This window comes from Aspergillus piperis, assembly GCF_003184755.1.
Source record: "Aspergillus piperis CBS 112811 unplaced genomic scaffold BO85scaffold_11, whole genome shotgun sequence".
NCBI lineage: Eukaryota > Fungi > Ascomycota > Eurotiomycetes > Eurotiales > Aspergillaceae > Aspergillus > Aspergillus piperis.
In genome coordinates, this window is record NW_020291601.1 from 931,257 (window position 1) to 950,300 (window position 19,044).

Below are 19,044 nucleotides of genomic sequence, written 5' to 3' on the forward strand. Positions count from 1 at the left end.
TGCATCCATCCCACCCCCCCTTACTCAAATTCTACGGTATGTTTTCGTAGCTTAGGAACAAATATTTCCTTCATGCATATGCATATCATTCACTACTACAAAAAAATTGACCCATTCATGTCCAACGGATATTTACGTGCGTGATCATATTGACAAAGCAACCCCTTCCCATCCCCCCCCGGCTCACCCTGCTAGGCTCACACGAGCTTGTAGCAGCGAGCCACTACTCCGCTGAGAATGACAATAGCTGCAATAACCCCAAGAATTCCAAAGAACCAGCCAAGTCCTGCCGCATCTTGCCCAGGGACGCGGACGTTCATTCCGAAGAGACCGCAGATCAGGTTCATAGGGACCAGCATGGTGGCAATGAGCGTCACCTTGCTCAGAACTTTGTTGACGTGATTGCCCAGCATCAAGTTAGTCACGTTCAGCTGCGCGAGATAGTTGGTATGCGATCGGCTAAGCATCTTCTCAAAATGCGCCAGGTTGGACATCATGGTTACGACGTGATCCTGAATGTCACCCAGGTAGAGACCGATGTCGCCACGCGGTGTCACCGAGTACTGCTCGTTGCAGCGCTTGGAGAAGCCCCGGATAACGTCCGCCTTGCCTCCTAGCAGGCGCATCAAACTCATGACTTTCTTGCGCAGACCACCAATGCGCGGCAAGAATGACTCGAAGTCATCCATACGCGCGATGAACACGAGATCTTCGATGGCCTCGGACTCGACCTCAATTTCCCGAATGACGGGCCCAAAACTATCAACGATATCGTCGCTAGAAGGCAATCAGTCAATTTTGTCCACAGCGTAATATTCATCATTTCTAAAACTTACATCATGGCGTAACAGATCCAATCGCTACTCAGCGATACATAGTCACGGAGCTTTCCAATTCTCCTCCGGACGTTAGCGGCATGAGGGTTTTCGGTGAAAGAGAACGAGAGGACCCCATCACGAAATACGACCATATAAAAGTTGACTGGCTCCATGAAACGCTCGTCCGCCTTGTCCACCTGGTAGAATGTCCGGAAACAGACGAAGTAATACTGCTTGAAGAGCTCGACTTTCTCACGCGCTTCCTGGGTCAAGATATCCTCTGTTGTCAAAGGATGAATAGAGAAAGCTCTGGACAAAGCTCCCACCTCATCCTCAGTGGGGTTTAGGACATCAAGCCACCAGACACCTCCGTCCGGACCCAATTGGAAAAGGTCTCGGAAGGTGTCTCCCGGCAAAACCAAGTCACCCAGCTCGGCAGCATGCACGGTACTCTGTGCCTCCGACGAGAAGAATCCGAAGCGAGTAGGCTCATTTGTGTTTTTGAGGGTCGCCAACAGTTCCTTTTCGTTTACGACTTCGGAAAAGTCCTTCTTTTCTTCCTTCTCCAAAGTCGACTCCAAAATGTCTTCTGATGAACGCTCAATGCTTGACGAACGTTTCTCCGCGTCCTTCTCGGACTTCTGAGCACCCGGACGAAGGTCATAAAAGACCCGCGGCTTCTGACTTTGCGAGCTGACGCTGTGCTTGCGTCGGTTTGCGGAAGGTTTCGCCTTTTGATTGAGAGCAACGAACTCCTCCAGTTCCTCATAGTCAATCACTGGAATTCTGCCTGGCTGTTCAAACGTCGGCAGGCAGCCATCATCGGTTGGCTCCAATGTTAAATCTCCAGGCTGCGGCCTGACCACACTCGCATTGCTGAAGGTTGGACGGCGAGGATGTGTGCCACCAGATACCGTGCGCTGGAGAATGGCTTCCAAGTCTGGGGCTGCATGGCTTTCCAAAGTATTCGCACGCTCTCTGCGACGCGGGTCTGCGAATGCTTCGACCGAATTGGGCGGGGACGTCGACCGAGCAGACACAGATGACTCGCGCGACAAGTTCGGAATTTCCTGGTGCGTGCGACTATAGGTACGGCCGTGGCGAATGTTCCCCGTAGGATCAACTGAAAAGCGACGTCCCATAACATTGAAATCCTTGTCTGATCGATCATCATCCACTACCGCGGTTTCGAAATCACGCGATAGAGAGCCAGCTTCCCGAAGCGCATCCTCGATGTTGAGCAGGTCGGGACGCTGAGGCGTCTCGGGATTGAAAGCCTGCGGGACGGTATTTTGCCGACTCAGTGGCACATCGGGGGTGGCTTCCAAGCGTGGCGCATCCAATTGAAATCGATGATCATCCAATTCAGGAACCGGGGTGCTGAACCTGGTCAGGCACATGTATTTCTCGGACTTCGGTGACTCGGACATTGTGGCTATATCGGTGTTCTTGATTGATTCTTCCTCACGTGGGTATTTATAACAGGGTTGATGAAAGCGAATTTGCTGGCAGGGAGCCGATATTGTTGACTTAATGTGTTTTTTTGAATTGATTATATGCGCGGCGGCGTTCAAGGGCGCGGCGTCGGAAGTTGTAGACTGGATGAGAAAGGTCCCAGGGCGATTGCTCCTCCATCCATTAGCCAGACCCCTCGCAAGGGCCTGGCATTACCGATGCGCGTCCGTGTGCCAGCTTTGAGACTGCTTGAATAAGCTCTATTAGGGGGGTCTGGTGTCGCCCCCGCAGAAGACCCTGAACTTGGGGCCCAGAAGAGGGTGGAGGAGGGAAGACTGGTTGCAGCGAAGGCCCGCCAACTTGACTGAGTGAAGCGTAAGGAGCGCCGTCGCTCCGAAAAGTGCGGGGGAAAAGTGCGATGACAGAGAGAACTCCCTAACAGAGTTCTCGCAATTCAGCGCAAGATTCGACCGGCAGGATTGACGCCCAAACTAGGTTTAACGAGATCGAGAAGAGCTGCTGGACAGCGGATAATAAGTCGGACCAATCGGGCTGCAGAAGTTCGAAGACAAGTTTCGGTCTGACTTCAATGAAGTGTTGGATTGAAAAGTGCACTGAATGTGTTTCAATGTGAGTGGTGATGATCGTCGGCACACTCAAAAGGAAGAGGGTGGGAGACGACTGGTAGAAAAAAAGAGTCGCAAAAGTGGAATGGGGGACCCTATTTTTTTAGAGTATGATGTAGTACGCACCACACTCGGAAAAATAGACCCCGTGGTCAAAGACGATGCGTCAAACCACGAGGACGGGAAAAGAGCAACGGCGAATCAAAGACAGCCGGAACACTTGAAGAAGCACGATGCAAGATTCTGAAAAATGAATAAAATCAAGAGCAATGGGTTATAAAAGATATCACCAAGGAGGTGATTGTGAGGAAGATGTCTCAAGGGGACAGGAGAGGACCGAGAATCAAGGCAGCTGAGTGGAGGAGCAATTCTAGTATTAAATAAAATACGAGGGGCGGGCAGAAATTTCCGCTTCAAGGGTGAAAAACGGACTGAGGAGTCTGAAATTTTTAGTTGAAGACGCCGCGTCGGCAAAGGCCCCGAGGCGGGTTTAGTCCGGTCGTCGTCCAATCACGCCGGTGGCTTTTAGTAGTCTGGAAATCTGGTTGCTCCCGAGTCCGTGGCCATCATCAGCTGCTCTGCAATAATAATCCAGTGAGTAGTCACTCACTCCCACTACATGTGGGATGGTCAGATTTATGATTGTTCAAATCATTGTTTGACCTCTGTGAGGAATCGGGAATCTCCTGGAATGGTCTTGCTTGGTGGATGTGGACCTTATTCGAGTGGGTTCTATCTAGTATCTATCCATTCATTCAAGCTGCAAGCCTGAAATTAATTACAGTACTACTGGGCACCTGTCAAAAACTTTCCTGTGAAAGAATTATTTATATCTCTTTTGGCTGGCAAACCTGCACGTTCCAGATCCAATGGTTGCCGTGGACAAGCCAGATCCGTGTGATCTACCCACTTCGTCCAATACCATGTCTCATTTGCTAGCATCCTAACCAAAAAAACTAACCACTCTTACTTCACTCTATCACCCAAGGTTCTCAAACGGAATTGCGCGAATAAGACCTATCTAGGCAGCAATCTCATCATCCCATCCTATCTCGTTAAGACTGCGTCCACATCAGCTGTTGCATGGCACTAAATACTTACTACTATGTACTAAGTAAGTATGTCTTGCTTCGCCCGAAGAAGTCTTCATCTCCATCTCCTAAGTGGGCGTAAATACTGGTAATATTACCTTGCCACATGGAGCCTGACTTAGGGGGGAGAAGGTCGTCTTCTGCTGCCCAATGAAGGCTAAGTTGATCATAGCTGAGTCGCACTGCGATTCCAGCCCTGCGTATCCAATTCCACACGCGAGTGGACGAAACAGGGCAGAAAGGATCAAACCAGATCTGGCTCATTCTCGAAACACATCATCCTTCCAAAACCCCCACAGGGGTATGCATGAAAACTTTTATGATATAGTATGTATGTCATTGTCACACCCTTTCCACCGAATCATAGTTAGTCTGTTCAGCTATTGTAGGACAATGAGTAGGGAGAGAAGTCTTTTTTGGGCTGGTCGGAAAAGTATATTGCACTTGAAGGAGGGGGGAAGCAAGCGTTTGCGGCTGAGGTTGTGTTGTGTTTGTAATAATACGCACAATCTTCAGGTCAGATCGAGACCCAATCAGGTGGTGTCTACTGAGGGAAAGCGATCGCATGACTCCAAAGAAAATTTGTATTGATTAGTTACTATTTGCCAGCTTAACTATGGATGTGAACAAGGAAGTACTTTCTGTAAGAGGTAGTAGTAAGTATTAATAACCATGTCACAAACAATGATGATAGGAGAATTTGGGAAATAATCTTCGAACTTGGCTTTGTGGCACCTGGATCTAGCAAAGCCCTGTGGCCCCTCACTTGCCCGCTTTCTGCTTCCCCGACGTCGGCCTTTTTTTTTTCTCTGCTAATTTTTGGAAATCCGTTTTCATTACCTTTTTTGACCACCGAGGAGCGCCAAGAAAAGAAAAGAGTCACAACCTTAAGTCGGAGCCGAGTGCGATAATAATTATTATTGTAGTGACTCAAGTCTATCTATCACTACTACGCTGGTGACTGGCAACAACGGTGCTCTTGCCATACATACTACATACCTAGCAAGTCACTGGAGGTTTCATCCCGCTTCAGTCCATTTTTCTTTCTTTCTTTTTTTTTCCCCTGATCCCTCCTCCGTCCTTGTTCCTCCACAATGGCTGCCACTTCCTTTGTTATCAGGACGCCCTGCTCGTCCGCCAACATTGGACCTGGGTTCGACGTGATCGGTCTGGCACTGTCCATGCATTTGGAGCTCCACGTCACAATTGATACCTCCAAGTCATCGCAGGAACCACTTAACTGCCGTATCACATATGACGACCTGAGCAAGAGTACCGAGAAGATCAGTCTGGACCCCGAGGTTAACTTGATCACCCGTGTAGCACTTTACGTACTTAGATGCCATAGCCAACGGGCATTCCCTGCTGAGACTCATGTGCACATCGTAAACCCGATCCCCTTGAGTCGGGGTCTCGGTTCTTCTGGCACTGCCGTTGTGGCTGGTGTAATGCTGGGAAATGAAGTAGGTAAGCTTGGGCTCAGCAAGGATCGTCTCTTGGATTATTGTTTGATGATCGGTAAGTCGCACGTCCATCGTTCTGCTGGTGGGGAATAAAGTCGAGCATCCTGCATGCGATTGATACTGCTCGACACCTCGTCATTTGCTGGCCATCGCTCATCTGCTCAACAGAACGACACCCCGACAATGTCGCTGCCTCGCTCTTCGGAGGCTTCGTTGGCACCTATCTCAACGAACTCGCCCCCGAAGACGTAGCGCGCAAGGAGATCCCTCTCAGTGAAGTTCTCCCTTCTCCGGCCGGTGGCATTGACACCGGCAAGAGGCCTCCTGAGCCGCCCATTGGCATCGGTCATTACAGAAAGTTCCAGTGGGCCAAGGAAATCAAGGCTATTGCCATCATCCCCGACTTTGTCGTGCCCACTGCCAACGCCCGGAATGTTCTTCCTACCTCGTATACCAGAGCGGACGTTGTAAGCATTCTTTCCTCCGTCGCCAATTCCGAATCTGATAGCAAATGAGCTGCATCGGCTAATGCTATTACTTTGTTTAGGTCTTCAACCTCCAGCGCGCTGCCTTGCTCCCAGCAGCTTTGGGCAGCTCTCCGCCGGACCCAGACATGATCTATCTGGCCATGCAAGATAAGGTCCATCAACCATACAGACAGACTCTTATCCCCGGCTTGACGGAGATTCTCCAATCAATGAACCCACGTACGCAGCCCGGTCTGCTTGGAATCTGTCTGTCAGGTGCAGGCCCGACCATCCTTGCCTTGGCAACGGATAGGTTTGAAGAGATTGCAGACCGCATCATCTCTCGCTTTGCTACCAATGGCATCGCCTGCCAGTGGAAGTTGCTTGAGCCTGCCCAAGACGGCACCACTGTCCAATACTGAGAATCGGATGGCGGTTGCCCGAAGATCTATTCAAATCATACGAAAAGAAAGTCATGATTTGAGAGTCTGATAGATATGACCGCCATGATTGGTGTATATACTTTCATAGACGGCTAGAGCCTGGGGAAGGGCTCTATAAACAGTGGGCACAACGAAAGTGACTCTTTTTATCACTCGTTCTTACGATATCCGTGTCCACATTCTCTTACTGCACAGTTGCCTAGACTGTCAGTCTTACAAATTATCAAATAAAAATTTCCTGCAAACACAGGATTGTCAAGGCAATTTGTGTACTCCTGTAGATTTAAAGAGACTGTTTGATCATCTGACAGGAAGAGCACTGTTATTACAGGTGCATTGCTAGAGGATATACAACCAGGCCACATTATCAATGGCCGTCCTCCCAACGTCCCTATAATGACACCGAAAACAAAACAATCAAAGAAAGAAATAGTAAAGGACGATGTTCAATCGATCGATGATGGGTAACTTAACTAGTACAATCAGGAGCACAATACGTCATGCCCGATACAGCCCTCAATAATACGGATGTTACTGTCCGTGTAACAATACAGTGTCCGATTGACCCGCGATAAGCAGAGGCGGTGGACATGCGACCACCTCAAGCTAACCTCAGCGCCGGCAACGAAGTAAAGGGTGCCCCTTCGACCAGCGACCGTCTAGATCGAACTGGGAAACAATCATATCACACTTTAATCAAAACATCCACAATGGATAGTTTACTGGCGCCAATTCAAGATGCTCTGGAGGGTCAAATCGTGAGTTCTAGGTTTCCTCTGCGCCCGTTGTTTGGGTGATCGTTATTACAGCCACCTATGCGTTTACTTCTATTTACCTATCCGGAGTGTATGATTAACCATGTTGCCGTTTCCATGAATAGGACTTCCAGGGCCAGCGTATTGCAGAGCTTCTTAGTACGGTGCTTCTTGTTCTGTCGGGTGTAAGTTTCTCTACTATTTTTCTACGATGATGGTGGTGTGGTGGCGGTGTTGTTGATGATGTCTTCTGGACTGATTGCTTACGATGGTCGCTTTGTTTAGGCCGTTGCTTTCATTGTTGGATACATCTTCCAGGATATCCATCTAACACTCTGGGTCGGATTGGCCGGCACGTTAATAACTGGGTTGGCCGTGATTCCGCCTTGGCCTATGTACAATAAGAATCCCGAGAAATGGCTTGTTCCCTTGACGACGGGCGTGGGAGGTGGTGCAGGTATTGTGGTAGATGGAGTTAAGGTTGCGTGAGACAAGGAGTCGCGGACTTTGGACATGTCTATTTAATATCCTGAATCAATCACAACTTGTCCGCTTGCGTGTGCACAAACAACAAAACCTGCATCGATAATTTTGAAAGCCGCTGCTGAGAACTGCGAAATGAACCACAAACGCCATAGAAAGCCCTCCCTTCCGGTTCTACCTTATAGGGGATATTGTAAGACATAGAAGGTGATCCGCCCGTATTCGAACCCTGCGATCTTCGCACACGCGTTTACCGGCCGTACTTCTGGAACTCCCAGTCCCTATTGTCGAGGGGACAAACTTGACGGGTTTTCAGCCACCGCGAGATGCAGTGAAAGTGGAACGCATGCTAGAGACAGAAAGAAAGTGGGCGTTAGTGTGGGATGCAGAGTGAGTGTCAGGAAGAGTAAACTTACGTTGCAGATACCCCAAGCAACTGTACACTCTTCAGTTGTAGACGAACCTTGGTTGGCCTGGCACTCGATACCTAGCAACCATCAGACATTAGACTTCGGGTTACATGAAGGCAAGACAGGTCCAAGACGTACAGAGATCCATGATGTGATTACGGCAGATTGCGCAGTTGTCGACGACAATATCCCACGCCCACAGAGCGACCGCGTTCCACTAGAAGAGCAACCCGATTAGCTTCAACGGTACTCAAAAGGGAAGCACACATCTTTGGTGCTGTACCTTCTTAACCTCAAACTTCTTCTTGCCGTCACTGGCACCTTCGGAAGCTTTCGACGATCCCTTTGCTTTGACAGCGGCGGCAGAGCCGGCTTCTTTCATTTCCACGTCCGCCATGTTGCGCGCTTTAACCCTTTGACGGCGCTTAGTCTCTCAAAAAACCGGTCACAAGTCGGAAAAGGTGAACGAGCTGAACAAGGTTCGGAGGAGGGGCAAGCAAATAGATTAATTACGTAGGTCGCTCGGATAGTGGTGGTACCTGACCTGTAGGTACTATTGGTAGTAGTTGTGGTTAGTTAGCTGATAACCCGGGGAGTGGTTGCGGTGTGAGCCCACCGGCAATACTCTGGTGGACGTAGATCGGAGAGGGGCATTGGCTTACCCGAGGAGCACTGACGTAGTAGGGGTATTTCAATCAAAGGAAGGATGATAAGGGTAGGAAGAAGTATGAATCTTCGCTTATGTCTTTTTCTTTTTTTTTTTATTCTTCTTTTCTAGAAGCCGAGTACCTTGTTGGGCAGAATGATGTCCTGGGCGTATGAAGTGAGATAAACAGCAGTTGAATGGTGGGAGTTATTTTTTGTTTTGTTTGCAAGGCTGCTGGCCTGGCAGTGGCGTAAGAACTCTATGCTTGTTAACTAACTATTAGTGAACTGAACTTGTGACTTGTACCAAAGTGGCTGAGTCATCGCCGATGATCCCCGCTTGGTTCTTCTTCCCCCAGCCATTCTTAGGTTTCCGCCCGCCCTTCCCAAAGTCCAGTCGCTACTTACTCTCTCACCTTCACCTTTCCTCCCTCAAAGCCTCGGTCAAGACCTACAATGTACCTCAGCTTTCCTTTACTTTCTGCCTTTATTCGCCTATCTAGACGTGAGCATGCCTAGGAGTCTTGGCTTACTGCTTCCTCTGCGCTTCCTTCGACTCTAATAATAGACGATTTCAACCCTCCGACTTGATCCTCCCATCTGACGTCTTTCCGATCGATCAATCAATCAAAGAAGACCAACTCGTCGGGCCACACACTCAGTGCCCAGCACACCTAGCGACGATCTCCTCTTGTCCTTATCTCCTGATAGTTCTATCCAGCTTTGAATCATTGAGTACGGGCTGCTGGACAGTGCTTCGTACCACCATCGACTCCGTGACTATCGTTCGAGCCGCTTCTTATCGCTATTGTTTTTGTTTCTGGTGCCGCCGCCGCCCAGTCGTTTTCGGTTTCTCTCCACAAGGCTGCCTATTTCTTAAGCCTATCTGACCACCATGTCAACTCAATCGCCCAACCCTCCGACGCCAAAGGGCCCGCGAAACAATCGACGCAACTCCAAGAGGAATATGACACCCTCTACTCAGAAAGTCGCTATCCTGGCAACCCCTCCCTCGTCACCGCCAAGGAACTCCAGTCCTGGCGGGACCGCCACCGATTCCTCTATCAATGTCAACGCCTCCAAAAAGAAGAACAGTCGGTCTGGCAAGAAGCCGCGCGACACATCCAAAGCATCCCCAGCACCTAATGGACACCGTCATACTACTTCTCAACCTAATAATACCATCGCCACTCCTCAAGTGAAGGACAGCCCCCATTACGCCGGCCCGACTTTCCATGCATCTCCGGCACCGTCAGCACTGCCTATTCCCAGTTTCTTCTCCAAGTCTCTACCAGAGTCCGATCTTGCACCGACCATAGAATCCGACGGTGATCACCTCGATGCTGAGCCGGATCTGGAGAACACCCCCTCAAAACCGAAGTCGCGCCCACAATTCCAAGAGGAAGTGCGCCAATCAACACCTTTGGATTTTCTCTTCAAAGCTGCAGTCGAGGCCAGAAACCCCCAGCAGCAGCAGCAGCAGCGAAGTCCCGAAGCAAGCAGTCGGGTCCGGTCGCCACAAACTGATTCTAAGACCCTTCAGCACCGTAGACCCAATGGCACTGCCGGTGGGCTCTTCCGGATGGAGATGGAAAGCCCGGAGTTCCAGCATTCACATATTGGGCCTTCCTTTGCGACCCCTTACAAAGACCGCATGAACGCGTTACGGTCGGCCAGCTCACCTTCTCCTCCGGTGTGTGATTTCGATGAGCAGGAGAAGAGAGCTAAAACCGAAGCTTTGAAAACTTTGTTGCTCAATCCTCGTCCCCAGAGGCCTTCGTCCGCATCTATCACGGCTCAAGATCACTTCAACCCAGTGATGGAGCGCCCTGCTTCAAATCCCGGCTTACCTCACTTTGCAACGCCAGTAAGAACGACTTCGGGACCGCCCGCTTCTATCTCGCATGGCATGTCGTATGATCAGAAACAAACATTCGTCGGAAATGGCCGGCACTATTCCTCATCCTATACACACTCGAACGCTGCTCAACAATATCACTTGCAAAACTCTCCCTTGAGGAAAGAAGTCCTTACTTCGAGAGTTGAAAACATGCCGAGCGTTCATGGCCAAGCTTTCTACCCTCCAGCCGCGTACGATCAGCCCAAATCTCCGCCTAAGTATGCACAATATCCGACGTATTATTCTCCTCCGCAGCACCAATCTCCTGTCTCGCGGAGCGTGTCAGTGAGCAACAACGCGCAGCCTTATGACACGAAGAAGATTGAAGATGATCTACGAAGGATCTTGAAACTCGATGTAAACCCTACCATGCCAGCCAACGGCATGCAAAGCTCCTTCGCCTGACGCGACTGTCATTGGCATTTCGTGAGGCCTTCTTTCCTTCCGTTGATTTCCTATATCATCCGTTCATTTCACGATATCAAGTTTTCAGAAAGGGCACAGTCTTGACGAACAGTGCTGGGGACACTAGCTGAATCCCACTGGCCATGTGAAGCATGGTTCTCATTTTTACTGGGCTACCGCAACTTACGTTCACATCCTAATCATCTTGCGCTTCATGTCCTAAGTTATGTTCTATGTCCTTCTCAGGGGTCCTGTTCTGTTGTTCTCCACGGTTTCATGTTGGTAGCGGCTATCCTGGCGATTGAAAGGGAGTTATCTGTCCCCCTAGTATGTCTTCGAACCTCTATTTGCATTGAAACCCGGAGTACGGTTGCCTTTGGAGTGCTCTTTATGGGACTGTTGGTTTGGGCGAGGTTTCCTGACGTCTGCGGATATCCGTGATGACACTCGTTGTTCATGTTGTTACATTTTGACCTTTTGTTGTTGCTTTTCTCTTTCTTGTCTTGCCTTATGCTTTACCCTTTCTTCCTATCTCATCTTTATGTCCCTTTCTATCAATACCTGTCCTTCGTGGGTTCGGTTCCAGGTTTCGCCAAAGGCGATGAACGATGACTTTTCTGCTCTTTTGTTGGGTTCGGCCCTCTCGTCTGCTGGACGAGATCTAGCAAGACCCAAACCAGGACTGGTTGTTTCCTGACATGTATCATGAAGGCCTTTCGTTTCTCTTATTTACTTTTCCTATTCCTATGTGTCATGTACCTACATTCGTTTCGAAGCTCCTAGTCTTCGCGGTGGGTTTGTCCGTTATCAACGCACATCCACATCAACGGCTATCCCAATCATACCTTCGTTCAGCCGGATACTATTCTTGACCTCATCTACTCTTCTCCACCCCCTATACTGTAATGTATGCCCAGCAAATGGCCAGAACATGGCGATTAGTAGTAGCGATAGTAGTAGCGGCATGTGATAGTCTAGTATCTCTGCCAAGTGACAGCTACTCTAGTATGTCTCAGGGACAATTGGAGCAACCATATTAAGAAGATGTCTCCCCATCTCCAGCCAGTCAGTAGTCCGACGTTCACTATCTAGCGAAACCCCTCCCCGAAAACCCCGAATTAGCAACTGTCTCCCCCTACTACGCACTAGATTCCTACTTAGTTGACATCTCCACGGACTACAGAGCCGGTAGGGAAAGACATGGGTATGGATAAGGAGGCCCGAATCCGGAGTCCAGAACCCGGATAGAAGCCGGGCGGGCGGCAAGCCCAACCTCAACGGCGAATGGGGAGTTCCCGAAAGCGTCGGTCCACTTTTTTGCTATTATTCTGGGTTCCACTTTCCGTTTTGCAAATTTCGCCTAACTAGAGGGAAGTTTGCCTCCACTTGCAATTCCACCATCACAGAGAAGAGAAACAAGAATAAACCGCCGTGAAAGCGGACACAAGGGGGGGGGGGGGGGGTATTGTGTGGTGGGTAATTGTGAATGGGGGAGATTTCCAGGGCATTGGGATATTTTCATGGTTGTTTCTTGGCCATTTCTAGTACCCTTCCAGCTAGGTACTATATAGTAGTTTGGTCACATGCGTAGTAGGTAAGCTATGTACTATAGGTGTATCTGAGACAAGATCTTTGAATGTATGATCCACTGGTTTGGATGCTCGATTACTTCTATCTGATACATGTCCAATGAACGGAATTGCTGGCTCTTCTGACAAGCGAGACAGGTAGATACATAAATTGTTTTCGTCGGCTAACTCCTCGTGCTAAATGGAGTTCCTAGGGTGTTCGTGGGGGTCAACTTTCCCCGTAAGATGAAAAGGGTGGTCCTGTGTTGCATGGACGGTTTCCCCTATTGGTGAGGCTATTCCCGCAGTCTACTGTAGGTTTCTGGGGGATCCGATCTGGTGAGGCTGGTTAAGTATTAAGGCTGGTGGCTTTGGGATAAGAAAAAGTTCAACTCATGCAATGAATTACATGCCGGAATAACTATAGGTCAGATGAATCTACTTATTGCGGTAGACGCAGTAGCTCTACTTCTTACCCACCTACATAACACTAGTCACACTCAGGTACCCGGTGTATATCTGGTTGGTTTACACAAGAGTTCAGAGGGTCTTTTGGAGGCTGTTTGTTACATCATTTAGTTAAGATGGATTTAAAGCTGGGATGAGCAAGGATCATGATCATTGGCATGAACACTCGGTTCGATGATGGGACGAAGTTCCTACATGAAACCGATTAAACTTCAAGGTTGCGTCCATCTCTTTCTCTCTGGGTTATGAAGGACATAGAGAGTGGTTCATCTAAAATAGAATATAGTTTGATAATTAAGCAACTGTACCTTACCTGGATTCAGCATAGAAAAATTGACCCCGACCGTCTGCGGGAAGGCCGTAGACAAGATCAGCCACTGCAGTCATAGTTTATTGAGTAGCCCTATCCAGGAAGGGTTTTGCAAGAAAAGATGTGATATCACACGCGTAGCGCCGCAATAGGACAAGGCTTGCCACCCAGATGGAGGTTGGTGGCGGGTAAGGAATGTTAAGAAGTGGTGTCTGCAGGAACGGACATTTTAGGTAGTGGTGAGTGAGGATTATGTGATGCATGATAAGCTTTCTCTTTCTCTCTTTTTTCCTCCCTTTGGTGGTGTTACAAGGAGTCGGGTTTAAAGCAGGGGGAATTAAAATGTCCATAATCTAATAATCTAATAATCTTATAGAGAGACTACTAGATATAGAGGAGGAGGAGGAGCCCTTGAGAGGATACCGGAAAGCCATACCTAAATACTAGATCATCAGTTACAAAGTAGTTATTTTAGGGGAAGATTGAGTTAGCGTTGAATGTGTAACCGCCGGTACATTGCGAGGCAATCTAAAGTGACTGCGAAGAGTAATGATGTGGTCCAGTCAGTCCCTGGTTCCGGACGCCTTTCCAGGGGGTCAAACAACGAATCGTCGCTGCCGGCCTCGCCCCCCTCCCCGAAAAAAAAAATTAACCCACTGCACGCTAGTTGGTGAAGGGCCCCAAAGGGAGACGACGACAGCAACAGAAGGAGAAGGAGTTTGAGAGAAAGTGGAAGACGACGACAACAATAACCAACATCGAAATTGGAAAGGGAATTTTTACGGAAGGTAAAAAAAAGACAGAATCCAATCTTGCTGTCCATCACAAGAGAAGTGGGAAAAAGCGCTTTCTTCAATTCCTTCTTCCCTTCAACTTATCCTTCCCTTTCCTTTTCTTTTCCCTTCCTTCCCTACTACTTACTCTCTTCTCCCCTCACAAGGAGGCAGACCCAAAGACCGAGATCCATCCAATACTCAATTTCCCCAATTATCCAGTCCTTCCAGACCAACCCATTCACATCCCTCCCTTCCTGGCGCGCTTGCTCTTACTTTCGCTCTCGCGCGCGCTCTCTCTCTCTCTCTCTCTCTCTCTCTCTCTTCATCTCTCTCTATTTCTCTCTGGTACTGGCACCATCTAAATCGTCTTCCACTCTGCTGCTCTTTCAAATCTCCACATCTTCTTTCCCTTTTCCCACACCCCCTTCCTTCCCCCTCCCCCCTTCCAACTTTCTTCCTTCTCCCATCTTCCTCTAATACCAATCGCCTCTTAGTGCTGTCACTTAGCGGTTCCCTAGCCGCCCCGTTTTACCCACCGGCCCTAACAAAACTTCCTCTACGTTATTATTTGCCTTCCGCTCTTGATCCATCTATCCGCGGTACTGAATTCCGACCTTGCACTCCCTCCTTCTCCCTCCTTCAAATGCTCCTCGATCCCTTTTCATAAGGAGAATTAGAGTAAAACAGAATAGCCAGCGCTGGTCTATTTCGCTTGCCCTCTGTCACTAGACATCTGCCTGGATTCCAATCATGGCGAATGCGTGAGTATCTCCCTTTCCATCGAAACACACCTGGCCACGTCTCCCCGAGAATCCGAGCTCAGCGGTTGACACTTTTCTAAACCCATCCACAGCATCGGCTCAGCATGGCGGTCCTTTTGGCATACGATGACTTCTTATGATCGCCATGCTTCCCATGACTCGCCATATCGAACCGGTAAACATGTGCCTCTTAGTCAAAGTCGACATGAACCTCTCACATCCATTGCAACAAGCGCTATCGAATCTCGACCCGATTTGACTTCCCCGTATGATGACGATCAGCCCAAGGGCTCAAATGGCTGGTCCGGCTCACCTACGGGAGGGGGCTCGCCCAATCGCCCATACTCTCCTGGAATGCGATCATTGTCATCTCAGAAGCGTCAATCCGCAGACCCCAATGCGGATGGTGCCCCAGAGATTCAAATGCAAAGTTTCCATGATGGTGCTCCGCCCCCTCCCCCCATCGCTCATTCATGGAGGAAGATTGAGAAATGGCTGGAGAACAACTACCAGGAGCTCTGGGACAATCTATGCGAGGGCTGCACTCAAAATGACATCAACGAACTGGAGCACGAACTGGACTGCAGCCTACCGTTGGAGCTGCGGGAATCTTTGATGGTCCATGATGGTCAGGAGCGGGGAGGACTGCCCACCGGTGTCATCTTCGGCTGCATGCTTCTGGACTGTGAGGAAATCGTTCAAGAATGGAAGAACTGGAGGGTAGTCAACGAGGAGTTTTTGAGCTCATCGATGATGAACGCTCCTCCAAGGGCAACTCCCAGTTCATCGTCCGCTGTGCCCCCTGCCCCGGGTGCTAATGGTGCTTGGAGAAACGACCTGCTCGAGCGACAGGAATCGCAGCCTCCCGGTGCAGTCCAGAAGGCCTATGCCCATCCGGCTTGGATTCCCCTGGCTCGCGACTGGGGCGGCAACCATATCGCTATCGACTTGGCCCCAGGACCTGCTGGAAAGTGGGGACAGGTTATCATCTTTGGCCGGGACTACGATTGTAAATACGTCATTGCTCGGTCCTGGGCTGCCTTCCTTGCGACGCTAGCAGATGATATTTGCAGTGGCAAGGTCTCTGTGGATGAAGAAACGAATGAGATGAAGCTGTTGGAATTCAAGTCGCAGAACGTGGAACCCCCTTACCTGGAGATCTTGAGGTGGAGAACCGATCAGAAGTATGGCAGGAGACCACCTAGGCGCAAGGCTCCGAATGGCTTGGGTTTGAGCACGGGCGGCAAGTCGGGCAAAGAGTCCCCCTATGGCAGCCCAACTCCTAGTGAAGAGCGTGGAAGGTCTCCGCATCGCTTCCCCAACCGGGGGGCTACTCAAAGCCCCAAAACTCAATTTGGCATGTCAAGTCCGCTGGCTCGTGTCACAGAAGAGGCTCCGAGTCCGGTGCACACCGTTGAGGAGACTGAGCTTCCAGAGCAGGCCGCCAAGAAGAACGAAGAAGAGCGTCAATCCGAAGACTTGATGGAGGTAGCTACGCCTCAAATCGGCGGGAAAGAGAACGAGGGAGCCGGAAAGAGTGAGGAGCGCCAGTCGTTGGAAGCGGATAAGGCGCAAAAGCGTGACTCGAATCAACCGTCCTCGGCCACTGGCTTGGACGCCGAGGTCTTGGGTGAAATGAAAAATGTAGCGATCTAGACCTCGTTTTGAGCGATTGTTGCCTTATGTTGCTCCTTTTCTTCCGGCGCGTCATCTTCATCTTTTATCATGAGCACCTTGCTTTTGCGTTTCTAATGAGGAGTTTTCTGATCTTGTCTCCTTCCAGTCCAAGTGTCCCAGGCGCCCCTCCATGAAAGTTGATGGATTTGTGTGAACACTCTTCTGACCTACATGTATAAATCCTCGCATCGTCATACTCCATGATTCCTGTGGCCGTCCGTTTTCTTTCCAATTCTTTTCTTGTCATTTGCAACTTCCAGCAGCCTTATCTTTCTACTTGGGATGGTCACCCGCGATCTGTTTTCTCCACATTTCTGTAACTTTACCTCAACGATGATGCTGTATTAGTTCTCTTCAAGGCTTTTCTTTTTTTTTTCTGGATTCCTGCAGTAGTCGATGTGGTAATACTACTCACTCTACGACGATCTATCACTAGTATGATGATGTGTCTTGGCAGTTACTCAAGTGCTTGACTTCAATATATTCAGTACCCTGCTCCGGCATTGGTTGGTGCTGCGAATCCCGATATCGCCAGCTCTTTCTAGCTCGCCCATTCACAAGTATAGGCTCGATTGGAATAGCATCCGGGCATATTCCAAACCTGGAAGTCCATCACCCGAACCTGAGTCGCTCCCTGCTCGGTTGGCAAGATCACTGCTGCAAATGCAGATTGGTCACACATCAACGTCAATGACTACAGCCAAGCAACGAACCTCTGGTCCCCAAGGCTGTTGTTTCCATCCCGCCTTGTTTCATTGAGGTAACGATGCATCCAACCACCAGACGGCGAGATACCGCTCTGCAATTATGGCAGGCTATCCAGGAAGGCCACTCGAATTTCTCAATCCCAGTCGTCATCATCGTCATCAGCATGCCTATAACTCCTCGCGTTGCCCGTCCGAATCGACCGCTTCCCCCGATCTCTGCGCTCTCCGCCATCACTATCATCATCTTCCGACCCATCAGACGCCCCATCACCAGCCCCGAACTTCTCCTGAGCAAGGATTCCCTTCCAAATCAACCTTTTCTCCAATGTAGCAGTGCTAAAACCATCTGTTCCATCCCGACCACCCGATCCTAGTCCCTCAAACCCAGTCACGCGCTCAACCCCAACCCCATCCTTGAATCCGATCACACATGGAAGCACCCGGATCTTCAACCGTTCCACCACAAACGGCGTGTTCCGTACATCCACCCGAGCAAAGCGTACCTCATGGTGTCGGGTTGCTAGCGCTCGAATATGCTCGTCCATTGTGCCGCAGCGCGCGAAATCCGGGTGCGCAAAGTGAATCACGCATCGATGGGTCTGTGTGGTAAAGTCTAGGAGGGCTTGATCGCTGGAGATGGTCGGGTACAGACTGTCTTCGAGGATGGTGTGGTCGCGCGTGCGGCTGTCATTGTTGTTCTTGTTGTTTTGGGCCGAGGCAAATTCCGCATTGAGTTGCTCAATTCGGTGTGCTCGATAGGCTGTGTCATCTTCGTTCTCTAGCGCGTCGAAGAGAGCGTCCGAGTCGGCGTCGTGGTCATCTTGGTCTCTTGCGGGGGGGTGGTCTTCGAAGGCGCGACTCATGGTTGTGGTGGGTTCTTTTGGATTGTAGGTTATAGTTGTAAAGATGGGCTTTTTGGTGCAGAGAGCGAGGTTGAACCCGATGGTATATGTGTTCAATTGAAGAATAATGGCAAGCCTTAGAAAGAGACAGGAATAGGAGAGGTAGTATATATGGTAGTTATATGTTGATGATAAAGGACGAGGAGGGGAGTGCGAAGCACACAGTGGGTCGGAGGGGTAGGTAGGTGGAAGCTGAATGCTCCCGCAAAAAAGCTTCAGAGATTGACTTTGAGTGAGATAGGAGGCTTAAATGAAGAAATTATATGTAGGGATATGGACACAATATTCCAAGGTGAACAGTCGTTTCCCTTTTGTGATTTGATCGGGGAACGGAGTCTATACGGAGGCAGAAGAATCTACGGCGGGTTATCAGTCGGTTTGGACCGCATTGAAATTCCCAGTGCTGGTACGATACGGAGTATGGAGGAAGTCCCTGAAAAGGTACCACCGCCTCTTTGGTCAGGTACCAAGTGTAATTAATCATTTCCACTTGATCCCGACTTCCCCAGCAATAGGAACAACGTGGCACTGTGAGACACATCACTGATAATCGGGAACAATCGACCAAGGCACAGGTAATATGAACTTGTAGAAAAGCCAAGCATGGCACACCATCACAAAGAAACATGACCCTACTGTATGTAACTATGTATGTACTGGTATACCAGCCAAGATTAAAAATAACCGACTGTACGCCGCATCCGGAGGAAGCGGGAGTTCCAGCCCAGGCGGGAAAGGAAACCTTTTTTTTCATTTCCCAGTAATTTGCTTTTCCCCCTTCGCCTTCGTTCGCGATATTATTATTCTTCTTCCTTCTGGTCTTTCTTCCTCCCCCCAGCTTATCCTCAGCCTCTTTCTCGACTTTCTCCTCCTCGTGTCTTCCCCCCCTCTTCTTCCCCCCTTGTCCTCTTCAC

At 49.6% G+C, this 19,044-nt stretch overlaps 7 protein-coding genes across 7 annotated transcripts; 4 read left to right on the forward strand and 3 right to left on the reverse strand.

The window, feature by feature from the left end:
- Positions 1-197: 197 nt before the first annotated feature.
- Positions 198-3,824, reverse strand: BO85DRAFT_460256 (magnesium transporter CorA family protein; the record flags this gene model as incomplete). Its single annotated transcript, XM_025661707.1, has 3 exons — positions 198-777; positions 837-2,239; positions 3,822-3,824. The coding sequence occupies 3 exons, from the start codon at positions 3,822-3,824 to the stop codon at positions 198-200; spliced, it is 1,986 nt and encodes a 661-aa protein (XP_025514835.1).
- Positions 3,825-4,724: 900 nt separating this feature from the next.
- BO85DRAFT_399370 (homoserine kinase) lies at positions 4,725-6,625 on the forward strand. The gene is made up of 3 exons (XM_025657092.1): positions 4,725-5,508; positions 5,622-5,920; positions 6,001-6,625. The coding sequence occupies exons 1-3, from the start codon at positions 5,085-5,087 to the stop codon at positions 6,340-6,342; spliced, it is 1,065 nt and encodes a 354-aa protein (XP_025514836.1). The 5' UTR covers positions 4,725-5,084; the 3' UTR covers positions 6,343-6,625.
- Positions 6,626-7,032: 407 nt separating this feature from the next.
- Positions 7,033-7,694, forward strand: BO85DRAFT_450310 (signal peptidase complex subunit 1). Its single transcript, XM_025660345.1, has 3 exons — positions 7,033-7,121; positions 7,244-7,303; positions 7,404-7,694. Exons 1-3 carry the CDS (start codon positions 7,074-7,076, stop codon positions 7,605-7,607), a joined length of 312 nt encoding a protein of 103 aa, XP_025514837.1. The 5' UTR covers positions 7,033-7,073; the 3' UTR covers positions 7,608-7,694.
- BO85DRAFT_399371 (SCF ubiquitin ligase complex subunit HRT1) lies at positions 7,392-8,820 on the reverse strand. Its single transcript, XM_025657093.1, has 5 exons — positions 8,674-8,820; positions 8,295-8,564; positions 8,150-8,228; positions 8,018-8,088; positions 7,392-7,950 (listed from the first exon to the last, which is right to left on the reverse strand). The coding sequence occupies exons 2-5, from the start codon at positions 8,406-8,408 to the stop codon at positions 7,852-7,854; spliced, it is 363 nt and encodes a 120-aa protein (XP_025514838.1). The 5' UTR covers positions 8,409-8,564; positions 8,674-8,820; the 3' UTR covers positions 7,392-7,851.
- Positions 8,821-9,551: 731 nt separating this feature from the next.
- BO85DRAFT_373557 (proline-rich nuclear receptor coactivator motif-containing protein) lies at positions 9,552-10,961 on the forward strand (the record flags this gene model as incomplete). Its single annotated transcript, XM_025656088.1, has 1 exon — positions 9,552-10,961. One exon carries the CDS (start codon positions 9,552-9,554, stop codon positions 10,959-10,961), a length of 1,410 nt encoding a protein of 469 aa, XP_025514839.1.
- A 3,780-nt stretch (positions 10,962-14,741) lies between these two features.
- On the forward strand, positions 14,742-16,534 carry BO85DRAFT_45102 (1,3-beta-glucan biosynthesis protein). Its single transcript, XM_025660501.1, has one exon. It carries the CDS (start codon positions 14,971-14,973, stop codon positions 16,498-16,500), a length of 1,530 nt encoding a protein of 509 aa, XP_025514840.1. The 5' UTR covers positions 14,742-14,970; the 3' UTR covers positions 16,501-16,534.
- Positions 16,535-17,362: 828 nt separating this feature from the next.
- Positions 17,363-18,049, reverse strand: BO85DRAFT_330058 (thioredoxin domain-containing protein; the record flags this gene model as incomplete). Its single annotated transcript, XM_025655439.1, has 1 exon — positions 17,363-18,049. A coding segment is annotated over one exon (687 nt), but the record flags the coding sequence as incomplete, so codon positions are not given.
- Positions 18,050-19,044: the final 995 nt, after the last annotated feature.

Excerpts from the sequence above, each read along its gene's own strand:
- BO85DRAFT_399370 (XM_025657092.1), top strand. The coding sequence starts at position 5,085 with ATGGCTGCCACTTCCTTTGTTATCAGGACGCCCTGCTCGTCCGCCAAC. Across the intron at positions 5,509-5,621 it reads GGATTATTGTTTGATGATCG|AACGACACCCCGACAATGTC; the intron begins GTAAGTCGCACG and ends TCTGCTCAACAG. Across the intron at positions 5,921-6,000 it reads CGTATACCAGAGCGGACGTT|GTCTTCAACCTCCAGCGCGC; the intron begins GTAAGCATTCTT and ends TACTTTGTTTAG.
- BO85DRAFT_450310 (XM_025660345.1), top strand. The coding sequence starts at position 7,074 with ATGGATAGTTTACTGGCGCCAATTCAAGATGCTCTGGAGGGTCAAATC. Across the intron at positions 7,122-7,243 it reads ATGCTCTGGAGGGTCAAATC|GACTTCCAGGGCCAGCGTAT; the intron begins GTGAGTTCTAGG and ends TTCCATGAATAG. Across the intron at positions 7,304-7,403 it reads TGCTTCTTGTTCTGTCGGGT|GCCGTTGCTTTCATTGTTGG; the intron begins GTAAGTTTCTCT and ends CGCTTTGTTTAG.
- BO85DRAFT_399371 (XM_025657093.1), bottom strand. The coding sequence starts at position 8,408 with ATGGCGGACGTGGAAATGAAAGAAGCCGGCTCTGCCGCCGCTGTCAAA. Across the intron at positions 8,229-8,294 it reads AGAAGTTTGAGGTTAAGAAG|TGGAACGCGGTCGCTCTGTG; the intron begins GTACAGCACCAA and ends TTGCTCTTCTAG. Across the intron at positions 8,089-8,149 it reads TAATCACATCATGGATCTCT|GTATCGAGTGCCAGGCCAAC; the intron begins GTACGTCTTGGA and ends GATGGTTGCTAG.
- BO85DRAFT_45102 (XM_025660501.1), top strand. The coding sequence starts at position 14,971 with ATGACTTCTTATGATCGCCATGCTTCCCATGACTCGCCATATCGAACC.